Source organism: Natator depressus, chromosome 1, assembly GCF_965152275.1.
Source record: "Natator depressus isolate rNatDep1 chromosome 1, rNatDep2.hap1, whole genome shotgun sequence".
In the NCBI taxonomy this organism is placed as follows: domain Eukaryota; kingdom Metazoa; phylum Chordata; order Testudines; family Cheloniidae; genus Natator; species Natator depressus.
The window spans coordinates 282581685-282596462 of record NC_134234.1 but is presented as its reverse complement, the minus strand read 5'-3'; the positions used below and the strand labels follow the sequence as shown (position 1 = coordinate 282596462).

At 37.6% G+C, this 14778-nt stretch overlaps 1 protein-coding gene across 3 annotated transcripts in view; it reads left to right on the top strand.

Annotated features, from left to right (window-relative positions):
* CNOT2 (CCR4-NOT transcription complex subunit 2) overlaps nt 1-14161 on the top strand; it is a 151905-nt gene extending 137744 nt beyond the window's left edge. For 2 of the 3 annotated variants that reach the window (XM_074942059.1, XM_074942058.1), the window contains 3 exons: nt 683-783; nt 4302-4446; nt 13028-14160. In XM_074942059.1, the coding sequence (XP_074798160.1) occupies nt 683-783; nt 4302-4446; nt 13028-13114 (333 nt within the window). In that variant the 3' untranslated portion in view covers nt 13115-14160. Of the gene's footprint in view, nt 1-682; nt 784-4301; nt 4447-13027 lie in introns of all 3 variants that reach the window. The other variant, XM_074942060.1, reaches the window with a different exon arrangement.
* The last annotated feature ends 617 nt before the right edge of the window (nt 14162-14778 follow it).

The following is a 14778-nucleotide window of genomic DNA, read 5'->3' as shown; positions in this document are numbered from 1 at the left end:
TGCCTACCCCTGCCATAGTATATCAACATTATACAGTACAGAGAGATTTCTTGATTCCATCTGATCAGCTTATAACCTGAAGCTTAAACATTGATAGCTCTTACTCCTCCTTTCTTTCCTAGCTAATAAAAATAGGAATTTTAAGCTTGATATATTTAAAAAGAAATCCTAAATAATTGTGTTGATGAGATAATTCAATAATGTTTAGAAATTAAGATGTAAGGGTTTGCTGTACTAATGTAGCTATATAATGAAATTAGTAAATGAACTAATAAATTTAAAAGTAAAGCGAGATGATCAGAAAATACACAAAGAAAAATGATCCCCCCTTTCAGGTTTGTTACTTACATTAACTATCCTGCTGTTTATATAATAGGAAAATAGGAAAGCTTAATTTAAACTGGAGAAAAATTGAGCTTTTGATTAGTATATTACACTGCTATATACCTAGTATAACTTTTGCAACATACTTAATATAAGGGAAACAGTTTGATTATATTTTTGATTTAGTTGGGGATTGGTCCTGCTTTGAGCTGGGGGTTGGACTAGATGACCTCCTGAGGTCCCTTCCAACCCTGATATTCTAGAATTATATTTTCTTGCCACGTTTAAATGGTATTAGCTGTCATTTATTTTATTTACCTTTTTTGGTTTTTAATCTTAATTTTTTTATCTTTTGCAGCTGGCTGCAATAAAACTTGGCCGATATGGAGAAGATCTACTGTTTTATCTCTATTACATGAATGGAGGAGATGTATTACAGCTATTAGCAGCAGTAGAGCTGTATGTTCAAAATATTTTGGCCAATTTGGTAATATAATAGAATGACAGTTTACTTTAGTAATCACGAAGTAAATCTAAGGTTTCAGAGTAGTAGCCATGTTAGTCTGTATCCACATAAGCTTTCGTGGGCTAAAACCCACTTCATCGGATGCATGCAGTAGAAAATACACTAGGAAGATATATATATATATATACACACAGAGAACATGTAAAATGGGTGTTATCCTACACACTATGACGAGAGTGATCACTTAAGGTGAACTATTACCAGCAGGAGAGGAAAAATAATTTTATAGTGATAATCAAGATGGGCCATTTCCAGCAGTTGACAAGAACGTCTAAGGAACGGCGGGAGGGAGATAAACATGGGGAAATAGTTTTACTTTGTGTAATGACACATCTACTCCCAGTCTTTATTCAAGTCTAATTTAATGGTGTCCAGTTGGCACATTAATTCCAAGTCAGCAGTCTCTCATTGGAGTCTGTTTTTGAAGTTTTTTTTGTTGTAATATTGCGACTTTTAGGACTGTAATCGAGTGACCAGGGAGATTGAAGTGTTCTCCACCTGGTTTTTGAATGTTATAATCCTTGACATCTGATTTTGTGTCCATTTATTCTTTTACTAGAGACTGTCCGGTTTGGCCAATGTACATGGCAGGGGGCATTGCTGGCACATGATGGCATATATCACGTTGGTAGATGTGCAGGTGAACTAGCCTCTGATAATGTGGCTGATGTGATTAGGTCCTATGATGGTGTCCCCTGAATAGATATGTGGACACAGTTGGCAACGGGCTTTGTTGCAAGGATAGGTTCCTGGGTTAGTGTTTTAGTTGTGTGGCGTGTGGTTGCTGGTGAGTATTTGCTTCAGGTTGGGGGGGCTGTCTGTAAGCAAGGACTGGCCTGTCTCCCAAGATCTGTGAGAGTGATGGGTCTTCCTTCAGGATAGGTTGTAGATCCTTGATGATGCGCTGGAAAGGTTTTAGTTGGGGGCTGAAGGTGACGTCTAGTGGCGTTCTGTTACTTTCTTTGTTGGGCCTGTCCTGTAGTAGGTGACTTCTGGGTACTCTTCTGGCTCTGTGAATCTGTTTCTTTACTTCAGCAGGTGGGTATTGTCGTTGTAAGAACGCTTGATAGAGATCTTGTAGGGTGTTTGTCTCTGTCTGAGGGGTTGGAGCAAATGCGGTTGTATCATAAAGCTTGGTTGTAGACAATGGATCGTGTGGTGTGGTCTGGATGAAAGCTGGAGGCATGTAGGTAAGTATAGCGGTCCGTAGGTTTCCAATATAGGGTGGTGGTGATGTTACCATCGCCTATTAGCACTGTAGTGTCCAGGAAGTTGATCTTTTGTGTGGACTGGTCCAGGCTGAGGTTGATGGTGGGATGGAAATTGTTGAAATGGTGGAATTCGTCAAAGGCTTCTTTTCCATGGGTCCAGATGATGATGTCATCAATGTAGCGTAAGTAGAGTAGGGGCATTAGGGCACGAGAGCGGAGGAAGCGTTGTTCTAAGTCAGCCATAAAAATGTTGGCATACTGTGGGGCCATGCGGGTACCCATAGCAGTGCCGCTGATTTGAAGGTATACATTGTCCCCAAATGTGAAATAGTTATGGGTGAGGACAAAGTTCAGCCCCCAGGTTTGCCATGACATTTTCGGGGATACTGTTCCTGACGGCTTGTAGTCCACCTTTGTGTGGAATGTTGGTGTAGAGGGCTTCTACATCCATAGTGGCCAGGATGGTGTTTTCAGGAAGATCAACTGATGGATTGCGGTTTCCTCAGGAAGTCAGTGGTGTCTCGAAGATAGCTAGGAGTACGGGTAGCGTCGGGCCTGAGGAGGGAGTCTGCATAGCCAGACAATCCTGCTGTCAGGGTGCCAATGCCTGAGATGATGGGGCGTCCAGGATTTCCAGGTTTATGGATATTGGGTAGCAGATAGAATACCCCTGATCAGGTAAAAGAATAAGTGGACGCAAATCAGACGCCAAGAATTATAACATTCAAAAACCAGTCGGAGAACAATTCACTCTCCCTGGTCGCTCAATTACAGACCTAAAAGTAGCAATATTACAACAAAAAAACTTCAAAAACAGACTCCAACGAGAGACTGCTGAATTGGAATTAATTTTCAAACTGGACACCATTAAATTAGGCTTGAATAAAGACTGGGATTGGATGTGTCATTACACAGAGTAAAACTATTTCTCCATGTTTATTTTTCCCCCCTACTGTTCCTCACACGTTCTTGTCAACTGCTGGAAATGGCCCACCTTGATTATCACTACAAAAGGTTTTTTTTCCTCTCCTGCTGGTAATAGCTCACCTAAACTGATGACTCTCGTTATAATGTGTTTGATAACACCCATTGTTTCCTGTCTGTCTATCTACTGTATTTTCCACTGCATGCATCCGATGAAGTGGGTTTTAGCCCATGAAAGCTTATGCTCAAATAAATTTGTTAGTCTCAAAGGTGCCACAAGTACTCCTGTTTCTTTCTTTAGTAAATCTAAAATTCTGCTTTCTAGTTTACTTCTAAAAGCTAGGAAAGCTTTTTTTAACCCCTAAAAATAGAGGCATGGTCTGTGCACAGGGCTGTAACCCTGAAGCTTCTGAATTCTAATACTTACTCTAGTACTGGTTCCTTTCTATAGTCTCTCCATTTGTAATAAAATGCACCTGCCTCATATGGGTTTTGTGTTGCTTTTAAAGCACCCTGGAGACAAAAATGCTACATAAATTCCAACAGTTGTTAAAATTAATGGTGTGGAGAAAGTGAATAGGGAAGTGTTATTTACCCCTTCACATAACACAAGAACCAGGGGTCACCCAATTAAATTAATGGGCAGCAGGTTTTAAAGCAAATAAAAGAAAGTACTTCTTCACACAGTGCATAGTCAGCCTGTGGAACTCGTTGCCAGGGGATGCTGTGAAGGCCAAAAGTAGAACTGGGTTCAAAAAACAATTAGATAAGTTCATGGAGGATAGGTCCATCAATGACCAACAGCTAAGATGGTCAGATGTACAACCCCGTGCTCTGGGTGTCTGTAATCTGACTGCCAGATGCTGGGACTGAATGACAGGGAATGGATCACTCTATAATTGCCCTGTTCTGTTCACTCCCTCTGAAGCATCTGGCATTGACCACTGTCGGAAGACAGGATACTGGGCTAGATAGACCCATTGGTCTGACCCAGTATGGCCATTCTTACGTAACCATCTGAAAACAAAACAACAAAATGGAGGACAATAAACATTCTGAAAATGGTTTGTTGCTGGGATAGGCCAGCTTCTTACAGAGAATGGCCAAGATTTTGGTGCGACCATTGGGACTGTATTTAATAAATGGTTATATGGAGCAGATAAGTAGGTGTTTTATTGGCTTGATTTTATGTCTTAAGAGTTGTGGTTTTTTTAATAGTGTAAACCAATGTCTGCTTGAAAGGGTGTGTTTTTGGTATTCTGAAATCAAAGCAACTAACATAAAAAATTCTTTTTCCTCCCAACTGAAAATGAAAGATTTAACCGCGATTGGAGATACCACAAAGAAGAACGAGTATGGATCACCAGGGCACCAGGCATGGAGCCAACAATGAAAACCAATACATATGAGAGGGGAACATATTACTTCTTTGACTGTCTTAACTGGAGGAAAGTAGCTAAGGTATTTTTTCTTCCACTGTGCAGATTTTTAAATCTATCAACCATGTATTTTTAAAAATCTTTTTTAAAAATCCCCTTTTTTTACGGGGGGTGTGTGTGTATGTGTGTGTGTGTATGTATGTATAAAATATTCATTCTGTACCCCACATGCTGGCTTTGTGACTTCAATTCAGATGTAGGAGGGAATAAGGATTTCCTAAAAATACTGGTTCATTACTGGGGGGGGGAGGAGGGAAGGAACTGTCCTCTCACTCTCATGAAGAGATAAAAAAATGCAGAATATCATTTTCCAATAGTTCTAGTTAAAATTCAATTGCTTTGTTCTGATTACGGAGCTATGGAGTAATTACTTCTTGCCATTTAGAAGTTGGGCATGCAAATACTGTACTTTGTTTTAGAACATTAAAAACAGAGCACAAACTTTTTATTTTCAAATTAAACCATTTCTCCTTCATGGTATTCCCTCCACAGATGTGCATTGTAGGAGATTCATGCTTTATCACTTGAATCACAGAGTCCTTTCATATTAGGAAGTATTTTGGGACATAAGCCAAAGCTCCTCAGGACTAGGGTTCTTGGCCATAGGGTGGTGGTCAACACAAACAATATCCCTACTTCTATTCATCTTGCTTTGTTCCTCTTTGGCAGACAGTGCAGTCTCAAAATCCAGCCTCACTGTGTACAGGATCAATGTCAAGATTTTACAGAATTTTATTTTTCTTCAAAAATTTAGTTATCGGTGTGTTAGTAGTTTCCTTAGCATAATTTTAAGATCTTTTTATAGGAGTTTTTTTCCTCACTAGAATTTGACTATCAACTATCCAATTCCAGAGAAAGCAGCGAAGATTTTCACGTGCAATACTATGGCAATATGTTTACTTGAACACCAAGGGAAGAACTGACTTCCATTGTTGTTATGAGATGCTGAGTGCTTTTATGGAATGATGCATTCAGAACAAGGTGATGTCTTCAGCGCTACCTCTGGCATGAGTTTAACACACACACAAAAAAACCACCCAAGATCCTTACACTACATACAGTACAATTTATTGGATCAAGTGGTCCCTTGAGAATTCACTGAAAAGTTTTATTTTGTCATTATAGGGCCATCTGAATATGGCATGGGTTTGCAACGTTGGAATTTAAATGTCTGATCTGCTACAGAATAGATGTTTGTTTGAAGTTCCACATTTCTTATGCATCGAGGAAAGGGGAATATATATGCCTTTCTCCCATTTCCTCTGTTATTTCAAAGTTGATAGGTCAGGGCCAGAGTGATCTTGATATCTTTAGCTCAGCAGACATGGTTCTTAGATATTAGCTCTTTTCAGGAATCTACCCGTTACTCTTCCCTATAACCTATTCTCAGATCCTTTATGTCAAGAAAGAGGGCAAATATTTCATCCAACTTGAGATTCCCTTAACCTGAAAGCCTAATTGCAGGATTGATTGTTTGGTGAGTCATTGCACTTCTCTGTGTAAATCACATCTCTGCTGTTTGGAATCATGTAAATATTCTTCTAAGCAGTTATATGCCTGTAGGTGAAAGTATTTTCAGGTTTAACCAGAGTCTAAAGGGGGTAGTTCCATTTCCCCCCGTGTAGCAGTTACCTTGAATTTTCTGTTAACACAGTGGACTCAGGTTTGTCTTCATCTACAGATAGTCAGAGATGACCTATTATATATACTACCATATTAATGTGCAGGAGTATTCAGTATTTTCAAATCCCTCAATAAAATGGCTTCTTACTAGTCTGGTGAATGTGAGAACATCTAGTTCTCACAAAGTTTATGGAATCTTTTTTTGACTTCTTGATATGTTACTTTTTGCATCTGTAGTTAGGTTTTGTTTTGTTGTTGTTTTTTTTGACTGGCTAACACACGAGCATTTACACACTTCAGATCTTAATGGCAAAGCTGCCTTATAAAATTTTTCATAAGGGGAAGATAATTGTAGGGCCTTAAACAAAATTGGCCTAGATGAACTTGGATTTTTAACTGAATTGGTTGATTTCTTTATCAGTTTTTTTTCTTAGTCTTAGATATGCTGTCAGTAATGCTATCCTACAAGCCTGAGACATTCTGAGAGGTATTATCTTAATAGGGGGGGAAAGGCCCTATTGGAAATCTACAAGGTTGTTTCTCACTTTTGACGAAGAGTGAAGGCCAAACCCTTTCAGTTCCGAGTCTGTATGAATGGATCATATTATGTATTCAAACATCCTATGAGCTTACTTGAATTGCTGTACCAGAAAGAATAAGTGTCCACTCTGCCACAGAGGTAGCAGCCTGCATAGCTGCTATTCACTATATGCCTGTAGTAGAAATTGTAAAGTTGCTACTTGTAGCTTGATTATTCCTACTTTTAGAAAGCAGTATTCTCTTTGAGAATGTAGATTGGATGCTGTATTCAGGAGAGCAGAACTTCAGTCTTTTTGACTAGTGTACTCCTCGTCCTTCTTCCGGGGATAGGTAATCTACCGCAGTGTCAGTGAAGAAAGATTACTTTTACCAATAGCTGTTGCTCTCCCAAATATATTGTCTCTGCAGATCCATACAGCTTTTCCTGCCTCCTTCAACTTCACAAATTGACAATAATTGTCCAATATTAGAGAGGACCTGACGTCTAGTTAGGGAAAGAGGGAGAGCTTTGAAACCTTTTTTAGAATTCTGGATCCAAGGAACATGCAAGCGGTAGCATCTTAACAACTTATTGATTTCTTGTTAGTTTGGAGCAAAATATACAAGGCAAGCTGAATATTGGTTGAAGGGGAGTTATGGAGGACTATGGGGAAAAATTTCAGAGTAACAGCTGTGTTAGTCTGTATTCGTAAAAAGAAAAAAGAAAAGGAGTACTTGTGGCACCTTAGAGACTAACCAGTTTATTTGAGCATGAGCTTTCGTGAGCTACAGCTCACTTCATCGGATGCATAGCATATCGTGGAAACTGCAGAAGACATTATATACACACAGAGACCATGAAACAAAACTTCCTCCCACCCCACTGTCCTGCTGCTAACAGCTTATCTAAAGTGATCATCAAGTGATCATCAAGGAAGGCCATTTCCAGCACAAATCAAGGTTTTCTCACTCTTTCCCCCCCCACACACACACAGACACACTACAAACTCACTCTCCTGCTGGTAATAGCCCATCCCTCTTTGAAACCTCTCTTTATAATGCGCATGATAATCAAGGTGGGTCATTTCCAGCACTAATCCAGGTTTTCTCACCACCACCCCCCCCCCCACACACACACACCCTCCAAAAACCACACACACAAACTCACTCTCCTGCTGGCAATAGCTCATCTTACAATGTGCACAGCAATAATCCAAGTTTAACCAGAACGTCTTGGGGGGGGGGGTGTTCTGGTTAAACTTGGATTATTGCTGTGCACATTGTAAGATGAGCTATTGCCAGCAGGAGAGTGAGTTTGTGTGTGTGGTTTTTGGAGGGGGTGTGTGTGTGGGGGGGGGTGGTGAGAAAACCTGGATTAGTGCTGGAAATGACCCACCTTGATTATCATGCGCATTATAAAGAGAGGTTTCAAAGAGGGATGGGCTATTACCAGCAGGAGAGTGAGTTTGTAGGTGTGTCTGTGTGTGTGTGTGGGGGGGGGAAGAGTGAGAAAACCTTGATTTGTGCTGGAAATGGCCTTCCTTGATGATCACTTGATGATCACTTTAGATAAGCTGTTAGCAGCAGGACAGTGGGGTGGGAGGAAGTTTTGTTTCATGGTCTCTGTGTGTATATAATGTCTTCTGCAGTTTCCACGATATGCTATGCATCCGATGAAGTGAGCTGTAGCTCACGAAAGCTCATGCTCAAATAAACTGGTTAGTCTCTAAGGTGCCACAAGTACTCCTTTTCTTTTTTCTTTTTATGGGGAAAAATTGCTTTTTTGAGCAATGGAAAAATAACTACTAGGCTAGCTATTACTATGTGTAAAACTCATCTGAGACCAGTGGGAATTTCAGGCACAGATGGAGGGCAAGTATATGGCCTTAAGTCTGTGTAGTAAAAATGCTATCTCTAATATTAACCTTTTGAGTCAAAATTTCCCAAGAGTTTTAGGATAATAAGGACATGATTAAATTTAAATGCTGTTTGTAATATGAAGGGTTAGTTGTCTAAGTGACTACACTTCTAAATCCCATTAGAAAAATTAAATTCCAGGGCAGTACAAATATCAAATACCGTGGAGAACGTATCCTGATCAATTACAACCACATGGAGACATTTTTAAGATATTTTCCTTGTACTTTGTTTTACTGTAACAGATACATTATTACCGAATATTGAGAATATCAGTTTGCCAGAAGAGCATATTAATAACTGCTACTTAATTGGTCCATGGATGTTGCTTTACTGCAGTCAGGTTAGAATTATCTGCAATAAATTACCATCATTTACATCTGTACTTTAAATAAATTTATTTTTCTAGGTACTTTATAAATCTTTCCTCTTGTTGTAATGTATATGTGCATTCTTTGGATAATATTACCAAAAGTACCAGACTGTTTTTTAAAAAATATAGACTATACTTGCAAACTAATAAAACTCTGTGACAACATCTTAGGCTGGTTTTAACAATCTAATAAAATAGATTATACATAATCCTACTCAGTGAAATAGCAAATCACATTAATTTAATAAAAAATGAGTTTTACTTTACATTCACCTCTGGTAACAGACTGAAAAAGGAAATGAGTGAAAATTGAATAAGCATTGAGACAGCTTCCTAGATTGTTTTGAAATTCAAATTAAATGAATTATCCATAGACATTTAGATAAATAGCCCAAGAACTTGAATATTGAAGAATTTTATTTCCTATTCACCGTAAACAGAAATATTAAGGAAATGTTGATCACAACTATGATATGCTTATCACTTTTCATCCTATTCCATGTAGAAAGTACAACATGGTTAGAGAAATTTTGATTTTATACTGAGCAGGTAAAACAAGAGAATACTCAACTGGATAGCTTCCTCTGTTGAAGCTGCTGAGGTGATGCTGAAAGGCGCAATAACAAGAGAAAGGAAAGTGGAGACAATGAGGCCAAGCAATGCCACCAATGATTACACATTACTAAAAGAAAGTTCTCTTAACTAAAATTTTATAATTTCTCTCTTCAAAAATGAGGAAAGTTGATCCCTGTTAAGAAACAAAATTAAAACCCTGGCTTTATTTTTCCTTCCTAGAAGCTTGAATTCTTTATGGTAGAGAAATGTAGACATCAGAAAACACATTCTTTTTCTTAGAAAAGGGATGCTGCCTATACTAAATATCCTTTCAAATATTTAAGGTCAATATTTAAATATTTTTTAAATTATTAATAGAACAACATTTAATGACAAAGATATGCTATAGAGTAGTAGGTTCTCGTTCCTAATTTCTGTTTGGGTCTTTTGTGTCCATTTTGTAGCTAATGCAAGTATTGTTTCCAGTCTAATTGAAAACTATGTCTAGTAATGGGGCTTCCACTGTTTCCCATAGGAGACTGATTCACAGTCCAGTAGACTTCATCATTTTCCCTACATTTAGCCTGTTTAGCCTACATTTGCGTTTGCTCTCTTATTCCATTAATCCTCTTTAAACAATTCTCTTCCATATTTGGTGTTCACACCTACTAAATATTTTGTATAAATACATTGATTGCTGTGACATAACTCACTCTTCGTGACTGTAATCAGAATGACATATGAAAAATAAGATTCACTGCACAGAAAATTTCTTTAGCGCTGGATGTGCTTTGTGGGATTTTCCCCCCGAAGTATGGAATCCCTATTCTTGGTTAATTCAAGGTATTTAAAAAAATCATTGTTTCCATATGAAAAATAAAAGCAATCAATTTAACCAGTGTTTGCTTAATAGAGAGCTGGAGTTTTTTCCATTTCTTTGTATCTAATAAATACAAAAATGATCAATGCTATTGTTCATATCCAAATCTATGATGCCCACTACTAACTAAAGTGAAACGTAAAATAACATGTATGAAAGTATTTTTCTATGTGCAATAAATACACTACTTTTTGGTTTTCAAAAATATTTGGTCAGTGAATTATTTTCCCCTATATTGTTAAAAATAATAACTTTTAAGTGTAATTACACACTCTGAATGTGGGATCTTTTAATACTTCAGCATACCTGAAGCAGCAATAAAATGACTGACAAATACTGTTTTAATGCTTACAAAACTTGCATCCTGTAGGTGTTAATATTTACTAAAAAAACTGTCAGTTACAAATCTCAATCCATATGGTTCTAAAGGAACCCTCATGAGCCAGTAAGATTCCTTCCTTTAGACTCCACACATTAATTCAAGTGGCTGTTCTCTACATGTAGTCTTGAATGCACTCCAGAATATGTGAGGGTTTGAAGTAACTGATCTTAGCATTTACCTGTTTTCTTGCTTAATAAGTTTTGTTAAAGTAGCAATTCCCCAACTGTGATCCATAGACTGGTAATGATCTGCAGAGCCTTTACTGGTCATCTGCAGAACATACTCTGAGAATCATGAACTGGAAGGTTGGAGAGAAGGTAATTTGAGGGGCATTTTTCTTATTTCAAAGTGAAAGACTTTTACCTTAAGTTATACCCCCAAGAACCATGTGTGGAAGCTTTTTCCACACACTGGTATCCCTTGCCCTGCCCCCCTTCCCCCCCCCAAAAGAGAGCTTATGTGCCTGTGCATTACCCCACTCTATCCATGGATGTGCATGGGGTGGAATTTACCCCCCAACATTAATACAGTGGCATGCTATATTAACTAATTTCCACCTCAGGGTCCCCAGGAGCTGCCTCAGCCAGGAAGCTGGGGTGGAGGATGGGATGAATGTTGGGGCCAGAGCCGCAGTAGGGAGAGACAGCTTTCATGCACATGGCCCTGGCCTTGTAGATGCTGCTGGGATTCTCAAGGTTTGTGGAGATCTTTATTTGGGGGATGTAGATTCAATTAATTCTCAGCATGATTCTCTAAATTCCCTCGTTACCATGGTGAATTTTTTTCTCTGTGCCATAAAAACGTTGTTTCCCCTTAAAGATCAGAGGCCTGGGACTCAGAACTCCTGAACTCTAATCCCAACTTGTGCATTGATTTGTTCTCTAATTCATCTTACCCATCTGTAATAGAAATAATACTATATTTAACTACCGCCAAGGGTGTTGTGAGGCTTTATTATTTTTTTCAATGCTTTGAGTGTGTTCCTCAGTAAGAGTTGACATAGTCCCTACCCAGATAAGTTTAGAATCTGTAGGAGATTTGCTGTTTGAGATAGTAAGCTCAATAAATTACAAAGCTGAAGGCAAATGTTATTTAGCCTGGGATGATTATTACTGAGTTAACAGAAAGTATCCTTAAAGTACTGTACTAAATTTTCAATTAAACGTTCACTTTTTGAATGAAAATTCAATGAAAGGGGCTTCGGGAGCTGTCAAACTACTAAAAAGTTAAAAAATGATTTTTTTTAAGGCCCAGTTTTATGAATATTTTTGCATATATCCAAGTTGTATGCTGAAGATGCCGATGTGAGTACACAAATTGGTGATCACAATTCAAGATCATGCAGTGGAATTGTAATAAAAGCAGAGCACTGCATATTCATAGCAGAGTTGTCAAGCGGTATTTAAATGGTAGGTATCCTAGCAATCTGATTCATAATGGTTGCTAGCTATTCAGAATGTATTCACATACTTGAGTGGCTGGAATATTTTTATAATTACTAAGCAAATCAAATGCCCACATAGTGCAAGGGATTGTATAAATGAGAGAGAAACTGTGCATTTATGAATTAGTAGCTCTAAGAGCCTCATACACTGGCTGAGCATATTAATATTCAGTATAATGGTTTATAAAGTGCTTTGAGGTCTTTAGATGAAAGCCACTATTGAAGTGTAGAGTAGTAATAAAGGGCTTATATCTATGCCTCAGCAAACCGAAAGGAAAGATGGATACACCAGAACTTTAACACTTCACCTAGGTATAAAAGGTAGTGGAATGCTTTGTTACATCTGTGATTCTTAAGTAGATTTAAATCTCCTTACATAGTTGTTTGTTCTTCTTGCATTTCATATCATGAAGAAGAAACCTGGCCTCATGGTATTTCTGACTAATTTGCCTTCCACTATAGTTGGCATGGTGATATGCCACAAAATACCTCGAAACTCAGTGTTGTGGCATCTAAAGTAAATCTTTGAAAAGATCTTTTGAATTGCTGAAAAACAGGTTTACTAAAAGTTTAGTTAATGACTTACCTGCACATTTGTATCTTGTCTGTATGTTTAATAGTTTAAGTGCTCACAACTAGGTTTCTGAAGCTAACTTAGCATTTAAAAAATGGGTAAGACGGTGCTATTGCAGACACTGCACTGTATTATATTGATTTTTTTAAAATAATTAACTATGATCACAAAAGAATGTTTGGGTTTTTTGGCCTCATTTATAAAATAGGAGTTAAATCGAGCTATTTCTAAAAGCATCATTTTACTTAGAGAAGAAGTTGCTTGTCATGGATACAGACATTTACATATGTAAGGGAAATATCAACAATTAAATAATCCTTTTTGTTTTAATTGTAGGAGTTCCATCTGGAATATGACAAATTAGAAGAAAGGCCTCATCTGCCATCAACCTTCAACTACAACCCTGCTCAGCAAGCCTTCTAAAGACTTCCCTTTTCTTGGGGTATGGCTGTCTCAGCACAATACTCAAAATAACTGCAGAACTGATGTGGCTCAGGCATCCTGGTTTTAATTCCTTGAGGATCTGGCAATTGGCTCATGCAAAGGGTCACCATTTGAGGTCCTGCCTTACTAATTATGTGCTGCCCAACAACTAAATTTGTAATTTGTTTTTCTTTAGTTTGAGCAGGGTCTGAATTTGTTTTTGTTTTTGTTTTATTTTTTGCCAGCAGACAAGCTTGGGTCTAAAGACAAGCGAATACACTGTCAAAAGTTTACCACTTAGTTTCCAAAATGTAAAAAAAAAAAGAAAAGCAAAAAGACAAAATTAGACAATTTGCATTGTTCATTGTAGCACTATTGGTAATAAAAAATGTTTGTGCATTTTTATGTGAAGATCCTTCTCGTATTTCATTTGGAAAGATGAGCAAGGTCTGCTTCCTTCATTTTACTTCCCCTTATGTTTTTGAAAGGCAGTTTTCGCCAAGCTTAATGCAAGAATATCTGACTGTTTAGAAGAAAGATATTGCCACAACCTCTGGTTAGTTTCCAGGGTTGTGTATTACTGAGCTTCATCTTTCCAGAATGAGCAAAACACTGTCCAGTCTTTGTTACAATTTTGTAATAAATGTGTACATTTTTTTTAAATTTTTGGACATCACATGAATAAAGGTATGTATGTACGAATGTGTATATATTATATATATGACATCTATTTTGGAAAATGTTTGCCCTGCTGTACCTCATTTTTAGGAGGTGTGCATGGATGCAATATATGAAAACGGGACATTCTGGAACTGCTGGTCAGGGGACTGCTTTGTCGCCCTGTGCACTAAAGGGCCAGATTTTCAGCAGCCAAGGACATCCATACCCAAGTGAATGTGATGGGACTTAAAGAAGTGAACTGAGACAATTCACTCTGGCTGTTTGAACAGCAGCGTTTCATAGGAAGAGAAAAAAAAAATCAATCTTGTATTTTCTGACCACATAAAGGCTTCTTCTCTTTGTAATAAAGTAGAAAAGCTCTCCTCACTGCAGTGTTGACTTTGATTTGAAATTGTGAAATCATTTCTTCAACAATGAAAAATGAAAATAACTGTTGAAGTATTAAAAATATCAAGCTGTACAGTGGTTAAGACACTTACATTGAAGAGTCTTTTAGCTGCTGACAAATAATTTAAGAGATTATATACCTTTCCTCAGTAGGCCAAAAATTATGGTCAATCTTGTTTTCACATTAAACAAAGTAATACAAAATAGAAAATTATTTTTTACAAATGGGGTTGGGTAACATTTGAAATGATAGAAAGGTTCATATTAAAATACTTTTCTTTTTGTGATGGGTTTGTTGGTTTAGAATTAAAATATCCTAACTCGTCACAGCTTTACTTCCAAGCTGATATTTTACCACTTCAAACAGAGAAGTATGTTTCATTTGATGCATATGACTTCCTGAGGCTCAGACCTCAATAAACAAAACCTGAATACACCATTTCTGGAAAGTACTGTAACTGTTCTCTAGACTAAAGGAAAAAAACAACAACCTGGGTAGTGTGTGTCCCTTATTTTAATGTGACAGTTATTTTACATTCAACGACTTGTGAACTATATTACATCTGATGATGCAAACTATGTTTTAAAAAACCTGC